General features: G+C 47.4%; 1 protein-coding gene across 2 annotated transcripts; it reads right to left on the minus strand.

Annotated features, from left to right (window-relative positions):
* Positions 1–395: 395 nt before the first annotated feature.
* Positions 396–16,623, minus strand: Prss54 (serine protease 54). 2 transcript variants are annotated; one of them, XM_055621627.1, is made up of 5 exons: positions 16,563–16,623; positions 12,587–12,758; positions 5,768–6,026; positions 5,072–5,200; positions 396–926 (listed from the first exon to the last, which is right to left on the minus strand). In XM_055621627.1, the coding sequence occupies exons 1-5, from the start codon at positions 16,621–16,623 to the stop codon at positions 396–398; spliced, it is 1,152 nt and encodes a 383-aa protein (XP_055477602.1). The 2 variants fall into 2 exon arrangements, with proteins under 2 accessions (XP_055477602.1, XP_055477603.1); XM_055621628.1 differs by having other exon boundaries at positions 5,768–6,022; positions 12,583–12,758.
* Positions 16,624–18,239: the final 1,616 nt, after the last annotated feature.

Here is an 18,239-nt window from a genome sequence, read left to right on the forward strand (position 1 = left end):
TTCCAGTAACGGGGCTCTCTCACTTGTTGCCTGTGCTGTGCTAGTGTCCCCGCCACTAACCAAGGCCACATCTAGACGGTCACCTGCAGGACCGCATCTACCCATGGGAATCTCTTCCTAGCCTGGGCCCCTGGCACCATTAACCCTGAAAGAACCACAGGGCACTCTAATGTTTTGACACTTGTTAGCCCATATTTAGTTCACAAGCATAAATGAAAGTGACCTTCCCACATATGGGAGTGGGACAGAGGAGGGAGAGCCAGCCCGGTGCTGCCGTGGGCCTGCCCGTGGCCACCCAGGTGGCCCCTATCAAGAGCAGACACCAGAACAGTACGGCAGATGCCTAGCAGCTTGCACTCTGAGCTTCTTCTCTGTGGTGATAGGTTAGCTCCTAGCTAGACACCGCTGCCCAAGAAAACAAGCACGAGGGACATCAAGATCCTTTCTTGGGACCAATGCAGCCTGTTCTGGCCAGCCACAACCCTGCCTTCCCCGGCCTCTCCACCGTAGTAGTCATAGTACATGGGTTGAACAGCCACCTTCGAAGGCCAGTCAGATTTCTGAAGCCCATTTGCCCTGAAGTTCTGCTCGTTTTGTGTTGGTTGGTCGTACACTGTGGACATTCTTTGTCCTTGGGAGTAGGATTTAGGCCACTCAGAATAGCTCTGTAGAGAATACGCATTCGTTGTCAGGGCGTTATTTGACTCGTCAAAGGAGAACTCAGGAACCAACTTCTCCCAGGGGTTGAGCGGGGACAGCGGAAGGCCAGCCTTCTTCGCCTTGGCCATGATCCAGTCACTATATTCTTCCACAGCAGTGTACAGAAACAGGCCAGGGCACAAGCTGCCTTCGTCGGTCAGGATTCCTCTCAGGACCCAGAGATCCAAGTTCTTGACCTGGCACATCATAGGGTTTCCTGCTTCCCCCTGCAAGAAAGGGCAGAGGCCTTAGGGCTCAGAAAAACGTCTTTTCCGGTAGATCCTTGCGCCAGTGTCTGTTTTAGCAAGTTTTGCATTGATTCTCTCCAGAAATGGGACAAATTCTAGGCTACCATTTCAAATCTAGACAGCCACCACCAACTATAACAAGGAGGCACTTCCCCCTTAACCCCGCTTTCCCCTCTCTCCCCCTTTCTTGCCTTCTTGTGTGGATCGCATATAACTTACTATGTAGCTAAAGATGGCTTTGAACTCTTGAGTCCCATGACTCCACCTCCTTGGGAGTACAGGCCTGCTACCACAGTGGGGGTTTTTAAGGCAGAGCTAGATGATCAAATCCCTGAAAACAGGGCTTTAAGCAGAGCAAGCACCCTCCAGCTGAGCTACTTCCCCAGGCCAATTTTTCTTACTGTTATGCAAATTATTTGTGGCCTTGGCCCCTCGGTTGCCTATAGCTTCCTGGCTTTTTTTTTTTTTTTTTCACTCTCTTGCCTTTTTCTAGTATCTGAGTCTTACCTCTCTTTTGGCTGCTCACTCCCCAAGTATCATGAGTTCTTTCCATTCTGGCTTAGAACGACCACACGTCTGAACCTTTCTCCTCTTTTTCTTTCTTCCTAAGGAGGGGAGCCCACCAGGAACCAGCGTTGTGCTGGGACTACAGGTTCCCTCCCCATGCCATAGCCACAGTCACTCCCTGTGCTCACCAGCCCCAATGTTCTGTAGCCTTTCCTCTCCTGAAGAAGCAGACCTCAGGGGCTCAGGAATTCCTCTCCGCTGGGGTTCGTACGTATACACACACACACACACACACACACACACACACCTTATATCATGCAAGGCGAGAAGGCAGAAGCTTAGTATACTGAGCTGGATCTGTGGCCAGGGCAAGGGTCCTGCTGCCAATCCAGTGGGGATGAGTTACTGTCCAGGACCTGTGCAGCTCTGGTGCCGGACATGCAGTATGACTCAGTAAAGTATTAGCTACGATCAGGGTGAGGGATTGTAACGGCTACAGTTTTTCTGTAGAAATCTGAGTAAATGAGGGAAAGTCCCAAGATAATGACTAGGTTTTATATTTATGCCACCTGTCCCTTCCCAGGCCTCCGCTGCTGAGCTTTCATCTCATGGTCCCTCTTGGTCCGAGAGAGGGGAAGGATGACTCACCCTGCTTACTTTGTAACCCCCTTGACTGGAAGAGCCAGGCAAGCTGGCCAATGAGGTTGTTCTTGCTGTTTGGACTGAGGCAACCAGTGAGCGGGGCGGCCACGACAGCAGCAAACAGTTTAGACCGACTCAAGGATGAGAAGCAGAGAGGCAATGGGCGACCACCCAGCTGCTTCCCACCTGAGGCCGGGGTCATGGCCTGCCTGGGTTGTCCCCCCCCCCGCCCCCACTGTCCTTCCTTTTGCTTAGGAAGTATGGGCAGAGCCAAGGTGAGAGTGAATGGTAGAAGATGTGATTGCAAGCAGGGCAGAGACGAGGCAGTGTCATGCCTGGGTATAGCCTTTCAGAAGGCCAGAGCCAGTTTATGGGCAACACGTTCTGTACAGCACCCTTGTACCCCCCCCCTTTTTATTTTCATAGCCTGCTGTGTCACAGTAAACTGCCAGATGGCAGATGGCTGAAACGTTATTTCAGAGGTCAGTCACTTGGGACTGCTGAGTGAGCACTGTCCTGTCCGTAGCAGAAGGTTGCTTGGGGCACGGAGCTCCTTGCTGTAGAACGGTGTGGTCGCCTTCCTTTCACTGGTCCTGCCCCAGCCAATCATAACTACCCTCGAGGAAGGCAAGAGGTGGAATTTAGGACACACATCCTGACGGCCCTGACACGCAGTGAGTAGTGTGTACAGATGGCCCTGGCGAGCACATGGTTTTGTTACCAACCCCAGGCTCAGAATGAACTAGGGTTTTTGCTTGTTTGTTTCCCTCCCCCCTTCTCCCCCACCTAAGTAGAGCTGTGATTTTTAGTTTCTGAAGTAAAAGCTGCAGAGGCCACGGGCCCAGGGCCCCTGAAGCAGCTCTATCTTACCTCCTGGGGTCAGGGGCAGCTACCACACAGAGGGGCTTCTTTCTCTGGGTGGTCCTTTCCCTTGACATCCCACGAAACCTCTGAGAGTTGTAAGAACTATAAAGGTAAAGAGCAAAGAGAGGCTCTTCTACTTCTATGGGGAAAATCGTTAGTCGGACTCTGAAGCTGGGAGTTTCCTCTACACCCGACAAAGGTGGTGTTCCAGACTCCTGACGCCAGATCACATCTCCAAGAGAGGAAAACATCCAAAACGCAGAGGTCGCCGTTAGATGTTCTGTGAGCAGAATTCAGTTCAAAGGCTAAGGGCTAGTGGCTGGGAATGGCTCCTCGGGTAATGTACGTGCTGAACAAGCTTGGAGGCTAAGGCTTGGATGCAAATGCCTTGTGGGCTCAGGAGGCTGGGTGGGACACCCAGCACACACAGGGGGAGAAGGCCAGCTGCTCAATCAGGAGACACGCCTCAAGTAGTAGGGTAGGGAGCAAACTAGGAAGATAACGGTTTTAGTCAAACACACATGCAGTCACATATATGTGCACGTTGCAATGTACAACACACATACATATGCCAAAACAAACAAATATTTCAAGAGGGTGCCACAGTTAAAAAAAAAAAAACAGTTTTGTTTTTGGATCCATTGATAGCAAATTCTAACCGACATTGTTCTATTTTTTTCTTAGCATTATGTAAAATTATGCCAGCATCTACAACTGATGACAACTTAGATTCAATGAAGTATGGTACTGGGTTGGTGGAATGATTGCTACTGGGATTTTCTACTGTTTTTAGAACATTATTCAGTTTAAGAAGTTGCTGAGAGCAGGCAGTGGTGGTGCATGCCTTTAATCTCAGCACTCATGGTACAGAGGCTGATGGATCTCTGTGACTTGGAGGCCAGCTTGGTCTACGGAGCTAGTTTAAGGACGGCTAAGGCTACACAACAAACAAACAAAGGAAGTTTCTGAGGTCCTTCCCCCAAAGGGAGCAAAGCACAAAGCAGCCAATCAACGTTGGGCCACTTCCAGGAAGAGCAAACTTGCTGCTTAATGAGACCCATCAAGCTTTTGAGATCCAAAGGCTTTTAGAAGATGTGTTTGTGTGTCTGTGTATGTGTTCTTTACTCTTAAAAAAATATCTTGCCTTCCTCTTGGAGGAAAAACATCCTGACCAGAGGAGTCTTGAAGGTTATTTGAAGAGAGTGGTGATCAACACCTTAGAAAGGCAGATTTAAGTTGAGGAGGTAGCTCAGTAGTAGAGCATTTACCTAGCATCCTCTAGGTCCTGGATTTGATCCCCAGAATATATATGCATATCACACACACACACACACACACACACACACACACACAGAGAGAGAGAGAGAGAGAGAGAGAGTGAAAGAGACAGAGATAGGTAGAGAGAGAGACGGAGAGCTTTGCCTGAAGTTTTTCTCTTTGCTCTAATTTACCAGTCTTGGTAAGCCACCTTAGTCTTTAGACACCAGGGGACCTGAACCAGATAGTGGTGAATTCTGCACATTTTGCTCAGACAATAGTCATTCTCTGCAGCTCCTGTTTGTGTAGAGAGCAGGGGTTCTTATAGAAGAAATCCCCGGTTCCGGGTGAACAGTGCTTCAAAAGAGAGTTCATGTTTCATAGCTGCTGGATACGGTGACTCCAGCCCTGTAGGTGTGTACACACAAGGCGTGTATATACGCCCACGGGTAGAAGTGGACTCACATCTTTCATTTTTAGCTCATTAATAAACACCTGTGAGTTGGATATGCTTAATCGTTACACTGAAAACTCCGTACAGTCCTTTCTGCAGACTTTCGATTTTCCTGACAGGGTGTCAGCATGTAGCACATGCTGGCCTTAAATTCACGATCCTTCTGCCTTGGCCTCCTGAGCACTGGAGTTACAGGAATGAATTGCCACACTCAGCCATTCAGCAGCTTTTTAGTTGAATGCCTGCTTTCTGCTAAGCGTTATTCCTACCAGAGACATGAATCCTATGTCACTGTCCCTACCTTCATTCCCCATTGTCCAGTAAGGAGACACTCCCGGGACCCCTTGGTGCAGCCCATGGTTACTTTCAAAATTTGGCTTCTACTGCATCAACTTCTTACCAGGCAAACATGGTTGGATTTCTTAAGTGTGTGACTGGCACATTCTGTTTTCCGGTCTCTAAAAGGACACACGGCAATGTCTTTTACGGAGATTCTCCTCAGGATACTCATTGTCATGCGATTTCCTGTCTGGACCATGCAACAGAGAGGCCAAGAATTATTAACAAGAAGGCGGTCCAGTGTCAACACAACAGCAACTCACATATCCAAACAGGAGTGAACAGAACATGTTTCTATTCATCCCTTTTACCCATAGAAACTCAGGGCCTGTGAGTGTTTACTGAAAATTATCTTTGAATTTGAATCGGTAGACAACAATTCACCCTTCTGTCACACTTAAAGAATAAGCATTTCTTCATTTCATCCTAACGCCAAGAATGACAGAAAATGGTGGCTTAGGTAAGACTACACTCAACCCCAGCCCCCTCGTCCCTCCCAGCACTTGGTGAGGCAGTCTGCTGCCTGTATACTTCTTGGGTATAGAGCTAAAAAAAAGATAAAGAGAGGAGAGAGAGAGGAAGGGGAAAAAGGAAGGGATGGAGGGAAGGAAGGAAGACCCCCACAAAGGCAAGCACTAGGAATCAACTCTAAAACCTTGAACATCCTGAATGATTAAGACAAGCCCTAAAGAAATTCATCCAAGTCGCCCCCACTGCCAGCACACTCAGCCCCCTCTAGGGGAAGGGATGCATTAACTGCAGATGTGGGGTTCCATCCTGCTACCCAGCAGTTCCTCAAAACGGATTCTCTATGTAGCTTTTTGTTCAGGAAACAGATGGCCTGGACCAGGTCGTCGAAAAATATGGCAGATTCTGTCCTCAGGAGGGCTATGTTGTTGCTCATTGACTTGTTATTAAACTTCTCATGGATGATGATGCTATGGACCGGGTACTCTGTGTGATCAGTCTTTTGGGGATCCATATTAGCTATACCAACAATAACAATAAGCTTCTTCCTAGAGAGAAAGACAACAAAGGGATTTCAAGAAGTCAAGGTAGGAAGGAAGCTTCACACTTCCTCCATTTTTCTCACTTATCCTGGTTTTTTCAATCTGGCACGCTCATCCAACCCAATCCCTGGATATTTGTTTATTTTTAATTTATGTGCATACATTTGTGTGTGCATGAGTGTGTGTATATGCATATATGTGAGTGTATGCAAGTGTGTGTGTGTGTGTGTGTGTACCACAAGTACCTGCCAAGGCCAGAAGAGGGTATTGCATTCCTTGGATCTGGAGTAACTGGGAACCACACTTGGGCTGTCTGAAAGAGTAAGGAGCACTGAAATTGCTGAGCCATCTCTCCAGCTCCTGGGTTGGTTTTTACTCATACCTTTGAACTCAGTCTCCAGGGAATCTCTTCTGAATTTCCAGGTTTGTTTTCTCCCCAGTGAGCCCAAGGCCTCTTGGGAGATTCTTCTGTCCTAATACCATTTATGTTACCAACCAAAGATCATCTCTGTCCACATGTTTTTGGGTAACTTTCTCTGTATGAATAGTCTTTTTAAACATAGGAGTAATCATACCAAATATGTAATCTGGACTCTCACCCATAGTCTTAGCACTTAACTTTTGTTGTTGTTGTTTTGTTTTTGTCGAGACAGTGTTTCTCTGTGTAGGCTTGGCTATTCTACATGTGCTTTGTAGAACAGGCTGGCATCGAACTCACAGAGATCCTTCTGCCTCTGACTCCCTGAGTTTTGGGATTACAGGCATGCACCACCTCGCCTGGCTAGCACTTATTTTAACGCATCTCTCCTCCCGTACTCTATGAGTGATATGATATAGCTTATGAGTGGAAAGATGGGACTTAAGAATGATGGGGTTAAGCTGGGTATTCTCTTCTTCATTCCTGGGGAGTCATTCAACTGGGAATGGTAGATGACACCTGCTGCCGCTGACCTCAGAGGAAGCTGGGTAAGAAAGTTCTCAGCAAAAAGGTAGGTAAGAATAAAGGTCAAGTTAGAAGCAGCATGAAGGAGAATAGAAAGCATGATGACTTAGAAAGTAAAGCCAGGTGTGGTGGCACAAGCCTTTAATCTCAGCACTCGGGAGGCAGAGGCAGTTCGATCTGTGAGCTTGAGGCCAGCGTGGTCTACAGAAGGAGTTCCAGGACAGCCAGGGCTGTCATAGAGAAATCCTATTTCAGAGAGAGAGAGAGAAAGAGAGAGAGAGAGAGAGAGAGAGAGAGAGAGAGAGAGAGACACTTAGGAAGCAGGCTGAGAATGACCAAAATGAGAAAGAAGTTAGCAAACTTTTCTTGTGTGTATGTGCATGTGTGTATTTGTATGTGTGTTCACACAGGTGTATATGTGTGTGCATGAGTGTGTATTGGAGGTGTGCCTGTGTTTGCATGTGTGTGGAAGCCTGAGGTTGATGTTGGCAATCATCCTCAGCTGCACTTTCATTTCGTTCACTGAGGCATGGTTTCAGAAGCCCAGATCTCAGACATAGCTCTCTCCCTAGGTGAGAAGAATTAGGCCAGGCAGAGTTGGATGGAGTTGGATGAGGGAAACAATCTACCCTTCACCTCAGGAGAATACAGACCCTGACCTTACACCCCGCTCCAGGCCATGGTTAGCATGTGTATGGATGACACCCAGCTATAACTAGTATGATGCTGTCTGTCACCCACACAGGTCAACCGCCTGGGGCCATCAGAGGGGGATGAGTAGAGTGTGGATCAGGAGTGACAGACGGGAGCCATCTGGCATAGCCCGACATTCAGTCCAGCAAAGAGGAAATCATTCATACACTTCATTGTCTAGCTCGTGAAAATGAAATTTCGCTTGTCTCACTGAAATTTTTGCCTAACTGAAAAGGAAGTGAGGGATAACGGCAGAAGCTGGGAGAGCCGGGCATCTCCTTGGCATATGAGCATTTGTAGTCATCCTGCTTAAAGTCAGAATCACGTCAGACTTCTCCACAGAAATACTTAAGAAGCCAGAACGGCAATGGGAGGGGTAAAGGGACGCCTAGAAAGTCTTTTTGAGAAAAGAAATGTGAGCCATAAAAAGGACATGAACTGGGAATGAGAGGGTGCTACAGTGCAGTGTTCACTGTTCTAGAACTCATTGTGATCTCCGAAAACAGGACCTTATTTGGTGGCAAGGCCTTTGTTTTCACGTTTGTAGACAGGTACCTAGGGCCTAATCCAAAAAGACCAGTGTCCCTTTCCCCTCTAAAAAAAATATATTTTTTTCTTTTCATGTGTATGTATGTGTGTATGTGTATTTGTATGTGTATATGTGTTTGTGCTTGTGTATATATGTGTGTATGTGTTTATATGTATACACATGTGTATATATTTGTGTTTAGGACTGGAGTTGATGTCAGGGATCTTCTACAATCTGTTTTCTGTCTTATTTTCACACAAAGGGAAATAACCATGTGAAGACACAGCTAGAAGGCTTTTGCCTGTAAGTACAGAAGGAGACAAACCTGCCCACATCTAACCTTGGGCTTTCAGGGCTAAACCACCCAGTCTATGATATTGTGTTATGAAAACCTGAGCTGACTAGTGGAGGGAGAATTCTGTCTATGTTAATAGACATAAAAATCAGTATAGGAAGATACATAGCTATCCATGAACACATTAGGTGTGTGTGTGTGTGTGTGTGTGTGTGTGTGTGTGTGTGTGTGTGTTTAAGAGGAACATCCAAGAAACTGATGAGAGAACATGGCACAATGGAAAGAAACAATGACTGAGGGGACATTTTTACTATGTATCTTTGCTTCTTTGTGGATATTCACCCGTGTATATGGATTACCACTTAAACATATAAACTCTGCTCTTCTGGAGACAGTGCTTAGAGACACTCAGAATGGTCCAGCATTTGATACACCATTGTTGGCTTTCCCACAATACAGCCTCTAACAAAACTAGGCTCTCTTGAACCCCCGACAGTAGGACTGTTTACTTCTTTACTAAGATGGTTGGGAAAGCACCAAAATCCACATGTGGTGTGTGCCCCGGCAGACTTCAAGGGTTCATGCTGTAAGACCCAAGTCCTTGTGAGACTGTCTAAAACAAAGAAGCACATCATCAGGGCCTACGGAGGCGACATGTGTGCTGAATGTGTCCTTGGAGAATCAGGTGTGCTTCCTTAGTGAGGAGCAGAAAATTGTTGTCAAAGTGTTGAAGGCACAAGTACAAGAGTCAGAAAGTAAAAGAAATATGAAGCTTTTTTAAATAAGAAAAGTCAAGGCTCTATAATAATACATATTATATATACGATTACATGCTCATTATATAATATAATACATAATATATAAATATATACCTATAAATTATATGTGTTTTAACTATTACATATTATATATATATAAACATATATATAAATTCTGACTAGTATGGGTTGAGGGTGGAGCATCCATAAGAAACTAGACATCTTATGCCACCAAGTAAACCTCCAGTATCAAGTATGGGTTACATATTATTGAGTCATTGACCAAAGAGGTCCCATTGGCCCCCTCAAACATCACAGACTATTGCCAAGGCTATTGGTTACTCTCCACAACTTGATGGTAAAGCCCTGTTGCTGAAGACATCATCACTTATTTCATTGAACAAGGAGAAGTTGGTCTGGTGTCTAACCAGAAGCTTCACTCCTACTGATTCGTGTTCACGGTACTGGAAGGGACTCTGCACAGCACCAGAGGGAAAGGGTAATCATGAATATCACCCATCGATAAACCCTGACCTACAACAGCAACCTGCCTGCAAGAAATGCCGGTGCAAGAGTGACATGAACATTATCAGAGTAGTCAACCAACTCCATGGGACAGAGCCCATACCTGATAGAAAGCGGCCAAAACCTGAGCGGGAAAACCCAATATTGTTCGGTGAAAGGAACACAGCAATAAAAGTACTCCCAATGACATACCCAGAGATCAGTACCTTGATCAAACCACATCAAAGAAGCTTTTTCTTGTAGTAGGTGGGAGTTAAGATAGAGACCCACAACTGGACAACGTGCAGAGAGTGAGGGTCTTAGGAGCACTCAGTCCTAAATAAGATGTGTTCATTAAACCTCTCCTCTCAAGGCTCAGGGATCTATGAGGAAGAGGAGGTGGAGTGTAAGAGCCAGAGGTGATGGATGACTCCAAGGAACCAATGTCCTCAAGACACGAAAGGACTGAAGTGCGTATGAACACACGGAGACTGTGGCAGCACACACAGACAGACCTACACAGGTTTAACAGACGGGGTCCCAGCACCGAAAGGGAAAATGGACACAGAAAGTCCAAGGTTAGAGTGTCAGAAGTTTTTGTTTGTTTGTTTTTGCTCTGGACTTACAGGCAGCCATAGCTAAGAAGATGTTTGCAATTGGCACCTGCTGGCAAAGGGAAAATCATTTCTCTCTGGTGAAGTTGCCAGGTATATCAGCGACACTCCAGGGAAGGCCACGTGCCCAGGGGTAGTTGGCCAGCATAAAACAAACTCAGTGGTATTTTTTGTGAGCTTTTTGTTTCATTTGGCATTTTTTAATCTTATTGACCTTTTACTTGGTTGTTTTGACTTCCATTTTGTGGGATTTTGTTTTTTTGTTTTTGAAAGAGAGAGAAAAGACAGAACAAAGTTGAGTAGGTAGAGAGGTGGAGCAGAGTTGGGGAAGGAGGGAAACATGATCAAAATATATTTTATAAAAATATTTAATTTTAGAGAAACCATGTCTTGAAAATCAAATACACCAAAATAAAAAGAAAATGGCATGTGAAGCTCATTATTTTACATGCACTATAGAAGAATAATAGTTTAAAAATACATAAAACAAGTATTAAGAAGGGGGGAACAGCCTTACCAGGCCACAGAGGGAGACAATGCAGCCAGTCCTGACGTGACCTGGTAGGCTAGGGTGAGATAAAAGAGGAGGAGGTCCTCCACTATTAGTGGACTATGGGATGGGGAGAAGAGGGAGGGTGGATAGGATTGGGAGGGGACAAGGGAGGTGGCCACAGCTGGGATACAAATTGAATAAATTCTAATAAATACTAATAATTAATTAAAAAAGAATTCAGCAGCTACAGAATATTCTATCTGATGTTTCTATTACAATTTCTTTAGCCAGTTAAAGCGATCATTCTTTCAGGCTGGGGAGATGGCTCAGTGGATAAAGGACTTACTATGCAAGCGTGAGGACCAGAGTTTGGGTCCCTAATAACCACATAAGAGCTAAGTGGCCTGCCTGCCATCCTAGCACTCAGGAAACAGAGACAGGGAACTCTGGGAAACCAACCCACCAAACAACAACCAGCCAGATCAGTGAGCTTTGGGGTGAGTGACAGAACTCCTTTAGTAAAGTGGAGAGCAATGGAAGTGTCACCCCCACACATGCAAACACACATCACACACATGTCCACATCACACACGCATGTGCAAACACATCTCTATGCTCTCTCTCTCCATTCCTGCAATGCATATTATACTATCTTACATACAGTGTGCAATAATAAACTATAATTTGCTTATCTGTGCTAAGTGGATGTTCTCTCTTTGTTTGTTTTGTTTTGTGTGTTCATTTTATTTTTATTAGTTGCAGTTTATTCACTTTGTATCTCCCTTGTACCTCACACCCTCCTCCCCTCCCAATCCCACTCTCCCTCTTCCCACCCCTGTCCCTCTCCCAGTCCACTGATAAGGAAGATCCTCCTCCCCTTCCCTCTGATCCTAGTCTATCAGGTCTCATTTGTGTGTTCATTTTTGAGGCCAAGTCTCATGTAGCCCAGGCTGGCCTCAAACTCAACATACAGCTAAGGGTGTCCCTGAGCCCCTGATCCTTCTGCCTCCACCTTCCACATGCTGAGATCACAGGTCTGTGTCACAATATCCCTTGGATGTTTACTTTATTTCTGGCATTTTCTGTGTAATTAGCCACCCAATCAACAACTTGGCACATGAAACTTTCCTTCCCCAGAGGTTGAAATTATCCGGTTTTCAAAAGTTAAAGGTCACTGGACTAGAAGTAAGGTATTCTACACCTTACAAAATCATGAAAATATATTTGCCAAATACTTTCCTTAGTCATATTTATGTTTTTTTTTTTCTTATTTGTAAGAATTTGAGATTATATATAATTTGGGGAACAGAAACAAGCACAGTTAAAGAAATCGTGAGTGTTCTGAGCACCCAGAGAAAAGCATTCTGGGAGTGGCTCTAATTTCCCTCCATCTTTCTCTATGCCATTCTTGTCTGTGGCAGTGACGTTTGTGAGGAGGCCCAAGGTGTCTTGAGAGGGTTCCTGCCGACTTCCTTAACTTATCCTGAAAGGACACCCAGTGGATAGAATGGAAGAATCCACATCTCTGTGATTGCGGCAAAAATCCCGAGTGGACTCTCTAGACACAACAAATGCCATCTCACTTTTCACTGGTGCCACCCTCAGGCCGCAGAGTAAAGTCCCGTGAGCCACTGGCTCAGGCCAGCACACCTAGAGTCTATTCTACAGGCCTCACCTGTCCCCAGGCCTGCAGGACCGCTCCCCATCCCCCACCCCTCCGCCAGGGGGAGCACTAGCCTGTGCTGGAGAAAGGAGGCGGTGGTGAGGATCCAGAACTCGCTGAGAATGCAGCCGAACGCCAGGTGGGTGTAATGCTGGTCCTGTAAGGACACCACCCAGGGGAACTCGTTGATGCCGACGATGTTCTCCGTGGACTCGTCCGTGATGGTGGCTTTCTGCATGCCGCAAACTGCAGAGGGAGCATAGGCTTCACTGTGTGGCAAGAGGCCGGCCCCCTGAGAGCGCCCCATTCCCCAGCCCTCAGGACTCCTGTTTTGCTTGGGGCTCACCCTGCCACCCCGATGCTTTGTTGATCCCAGGAGATCTTCCACATAAAAGATGCTTGGCGGCATCTCTGAACCTTTTAAACGTCTTTAGACTCTGCTGCCGGCGCTCTTGTGCCAAGCGCAGCGCCTCTTGCTAGGCCTTGCCTGTTTTTTTTGTTTTGTTTTGTTTTGTTTTGTTTTAAAAAAGCGGGTGTCAAAAGCTGGACCCGTATGTAGGCACCCTGCAGGGAGTCTAGGCCCTTTCTTCAGGGAAAAGCTGTTGCTTGCTTTCCCAACTCTCCTCTCACCGGTGTATGGTGCAATTTTCCAGATTTGTGATGTCATCATTCTGATGGCTAAATGCGTGCATGAATTTGTTTATTCTTGTGCTTTAGCTTTTCCTAGTTTAATGTATACTATGGTAAGTGCAGAAGATACAGCCTGTGGTGGTTAGTTTTAATTATCAACTTGATGCAACCTAGGATCTCTTGGGAAGAGACCCTTAAAGAAGAATTATCTAGATGAGGTTAGGTTGAGAGTGTGTCTGCTGAGGACTGTTTTGACTGTGAGTTTGTATGAGAACAACCGGGTCACTTTGGGCAGCGCCATTTCCTAGACAGGTTAGGATTCCTAACTGTTCAAGAGTGAAGAAGCCACCCAGTGTGATAGGATTTCGCCCGTAATCCCAGCACTCTGGGAGGCAGAGGCAGGAGGATCTCTGGGAGTTTGAGGCCAAGCTGGCCTACCTAGAGAGTTCTGGGCAGTCAGATGACCCATGGTAAGACGCTGTCAATTTAAAAAAAAAAAAAAAACAGAGAGAGTGAGCTGAGGGAACAAGCAGGCAGCAAGGGCACATTCATTTCTCTCCGCTCTTGACTGTGGGTGTGACTGTGGGACTGATGTCCCTCAGGCGGAGTGTTTAGCAGCAGAAGTAAAATTAGGACAAAGCCCCTCCTGAGCAAAACTAGTTTAGGGGCCCCCAATAACTTGAGAGTATGAAAGGGGCTTGAGGCCCAGAGGTTTGAGCCCTGCCAGCATTCACCACTTGGGACAGTTCTCCCCCAGCCCTGGGCACTGCTGTTGATTGATGCAGGTCTCCAGCTTTCTTTAGGGCCTGCAGCATGTATCCGCGTCCCGTGAACGGCAAACATACGGAGCCAACTCGGAGGAATGCAACCCCACCACTCAACTTGTCATCATCTGTGTCTAGACACCCTCAGCCTCAGATTCACTCTGGCCTTTCCCTGCTTCCCCTGCAAGATGCTGGCACGCATGGCTCCTCCTGCCAGGTCTGCTTTGCTCGTTAGTGTGTCCGTAGGAGCTAGCGTGGTGCCTTGTATCTAGTTGGTGTTCAATAAGTCATCTGGTGTATGAGTAAAATTACTCTGCCAGTTCCCTACGCCCTGACGTCCTGTCGTGAAGAAGATAAAAAGTCCTGGCATGTGGAAGCTGTCGGTGTCCCCCTCTCCAATCCTGCTCAGCCTCTGCCTCTGGACAGCCTCTGACTGTCCAGCTCAGCAGTCCCCTGGGAAACCTGGATTTTGTTTCTGGGGAGAACACAATGTAGTTTAAACGATATGCCGCTCTGCTAGCCTGAGGTCAGATGGATCTGTGTTGTCCTGAAGGTTCTATATTCATGCCAACACGGAGACTGCTAGAACAGCAAAGATCATGGAGGCAAGAGGAGGGAGGGCAAGGCCAGGCCAGGGACTGACTTTCTTGTAGTGCCGGGTTGAGTGAGCTGAGGCCCCACTTTCCAGGCATCACTCATAGCAAGACAGCTACCTCGTGAACTGTGTTACTCCTCCAGTCTGCTGACTCCCTCCACTGGCCCGTGTCCTCCCTCAGGCACTGAGATACCTCTGTTGAGCTCCGGTGCCCACAGGACCCCTTAGTTCCTTACTTCATTGTAGGATTCTTCACCCTAAGAGTATCAGGCATCTACAAGAATCTCTGGGCAATGCATTTGCTAGAAGTTCCCCAGGCTAGACCCTGATTTGTATTTGTGAAGAGCCTGGATGTAGGCTGCAAAGTCAAGTCAGTCTCTTGGTGTGCTGAGATCTCAGAGAAGCCACTATACTCTCTCTGATGCTGGTCCTCTTTTAAATGCTGTAGTCACGGGCCTAGCTGTATGCCACATGGGATTGTTGCAAGATTGCAGGGAATTATGGGAACATGCAAACTACAGCTCTGTCACTGACTGTGCTGAGCCTTGGGGCAAAACTGGTCATTCTGTTTTCAAAAACACAAACCATCTCCCTGCTTGCTCTCAAATCAATGCTTATTTCTGTGTTGGCGGTGGCCTTGGGTCTCCGTGCCATGTAGGTCCTCTGCACTGGACTCCCAGTGAATGCCTTTTCAGCCATTCACCCAGCCTGCACAGAGCTCTGCCAGGCACGGGTTGGGAACTAAGCTGGTAGGGATGGACTTTGAGAGTCTGTGACGGTGACATGTGAAGGACTGATGACCATGCAGAGAGAGATGAGCCAAGGGCTGCGCTGAGTATTCAGAAGAGGAAGCATGAAGGATGGAAGGGCTTCGTCTGGTGGTGACAGAATGGATGTCGGCAGCAAAGCCATTTTCAAACGTAGACCCCACTGTCATCTATGGTATTGTCAGGAGCTCAGGTATGGCTAGGGATGGCAGCAGATGCCTTTAGGCCCAGCACTCGGGGAGGCTGAGACAGGTGGGTCAAAGCCAGCCTGGTCTACCTAGTGAGCATCAGGGTGGCCAGCGCTATCTAGTGAGACTCTTGCCTTAAAATAAATAAACAAACAAATGAATAAACAAACCAATAAAGAACAGAACGGAACAGAGGACCTCTTCATTATGGGGTATCCTGAGACCAAATTTCCAAACAGAGACTTTTCTGGGAGAACATTAACTCCATCAGAAATACCAACAATGAGATTCTTTGTGTATACCTTGTTTTTCCTTTGGGGACACTGGTGACCTACAATGCAGGCATTAGCCGATCCTTCCCAAGCCAAGAACTTCCGTGTATGTGACGACATCCCCTTTTCCAAAGCACCCACTTGGGTGCTGGGGGAAGTGGCTCAGTAGCAGAGGACGTGCTCAGAGTCCCTTGCCTTGTGCCTGATTCTATCTCTAATGCCATGATGAGAAAATTTGGTCCAGAGACCAAGCCTTTGTTCTGGGTCTGAGCTATATACGTGTGTGTGTGTGTGTGTGTGTGTGTGTGTGTGTGTGTGTGTGTGTGTGTAAGAGAGAGAGAGAGAGAGAGAGAGAGATCTCCCATCTAGTCAATGGCACAAAGTTGGACAGAGCCTATTTGAGTCAACTGCTTCCTCTTCACCTGCCCCTTCCTAGGCTGGGAAACCATTGCTGCTGTGGGACTAGTCCTGCTCAGGGTCACAGTTTGCAGAGCTCAATGTATTCCAGGTGGGCAAGGTTGAGCTGAGTGTGGGAGGCAGTTCTCACCTGATCCCCCTGCCCCATGGGCCATTCTGTACCCTACTGCTGATTTTCCTGTTTCCCACCCTTAGAATTAGACCCACATTCGTCCGCTGCCTGATACTCTGCATTACCTCATTCCCGAGACTCACACATGCCTCCCAGGACAAAGTGCTAGAGATGGTCTTCCTTGCTGAGTGAGTCCCTTTCTGGACAGTAAGGGCCACTCCTGGATAGCCCTGACAACCCTGACCCCACCCCATCCCACCCCAGGCTCCACCTGTCACTGACCGCCCTGGGAGGGGAGCACTCACTGGCAGATGATGAGTGGGACATATACAACAGCAGCAGCAGCACCCCGCTCATCTCCGTCATCCCCAGAGACAAGTGCAGCGAGCACCATGGGCATCTGGGAAGACAGAAGAGTGTGACTCCATCACCTTCCTCAGGCAGGCTCTCCCTGCTTCCCGAGGGGGCGGATCCCCGTGGTAGAAGCCTGTTCCTTTCCACCGTCGAGGTTCCCAGACAGAGTAAACAGACCTGTCACATCCCCAGCTCTGGGTTCTGTGCAGTCATGGCAGGAAGAGGCTGTCTGGCTCCGATGCTCGCCCAGAAGTTTGTGAGAAGGCCCAAGGAGAGAGGGTAGTCTGCTTTTTCCAGTTTTCTTCTCAGAGCAGCCCGGGACCCTGGGTGTGCTGGAGAGTTGGTTCTCTAAAAAGGGTTGGTTTTGGATTTGTGGAATTCAACCCTTGCTTTGACTCTATAGCCATAAAACACTGCTGAAAGAAAAGACAGGGTTTTGGTGGGAGCTCCCCCAAGGTTTAGTGTCATGCAGTGACATCACACTTCTATTAAAACTCACATCAGGGCTGGGCCTGGTAGCACCTGCCTTTAATACCAGGACTTGGGCTGTAGAGGCAGGTGGATCTCTGTAAGTTCGAGGCCAGCATGACCTACAGAGCTAGTTCCAGGTCAGCCAAGACTGTTACACAGAGAAAACTTGTCTTGAAAAATAAAAACAAAATAAACCCCACCTCACAGCAAGTCCTGCTGGGATGTCTTCACCAGCAACGGTTCCAGCATTTAGCTCAGTCCATTCATGTAGCCACCTTAGACACAGGCACTCTCATGATCCCCATTTTACAGACTCAGAAACTGACTCCCAGAGACACCGAGTAACAGCCCAAGGTCACACAGCAACTAAACAGTGAATCTGGAATGGGAGCTCAAAAACTATCTGAACCACCAAACCCTAGGGAGCATCACCTCACTTCCTGGTGCTCAAACTATGCACCACAACCTAAGAAAACCATGCACAGTTCTAAGTCACCATGTTCCCCTTGTGACATGAGATGTTTCTTTTGTCCTCAGGATGGTGCTGAGGACAAAATAGTTCTGTGAACTATTCCCACTAAAAGAAAAATGAACTCACTGTGGCCTTATGCAACAGAGCTCTACAGTGGAGTTTCTTCTACGCCTTGGGAAGAATGTTCCATTGTGGCGTCATGGTTACCATGGCATCTCTCAGCAAACATTTGGACGAGAGAACTTAAGAGGAACGGCATGACATGTGTGTATTACCTGGTCTTGACAGTAATTCTGGAAGATGCCTTCTGGGTGTGACTAAGAAGACTCCCTTTTTGCAAGAGGATGAGGCCCTTGATTTGTAGCCCCTGGCTGCTTAGTACCTTCTTCCACGTACACAAGTTGCTTTTCAGAGTGAGCGTGTCTCTAGTCCCCCTGCTGGGATGGTTTCTTGGAGGCTGAGTCCATCCCCCACCCCACACGGGCCTATGCTCCCAGCTTGTGGGGCCAAGCTAAACTACTGAGCGGGCTCTAAGAAACCATGTGGCCAGGTAGGCTCTGCCCTCCAGTCTCTGAGAGCAGCATTGACTTCGCACATCCGCTAGGACTGGACAAGTGCTGACACCATCGTGGTAAGATGTGGCTGTGCAGCTATCGGGCTGCTGGCGAGACCTACGTGGTGGATA

The sequence above is a fragment of the Psammomys obesus genome, unplaced genomic scaffold (assembly GCF_907164565.1).
Source record: "Psammomys obesus unplaced genomic scaffold, mPsaObe1.curated_primary_1811, whole genome shotgun sequence".
In the NCBI taxonomy this organism is placed as follows: Eukaryota; Metazoa; Chordata; class Mammalia; order Rodentia; family Muridae; genus Psammomys; species Psammomys obesus.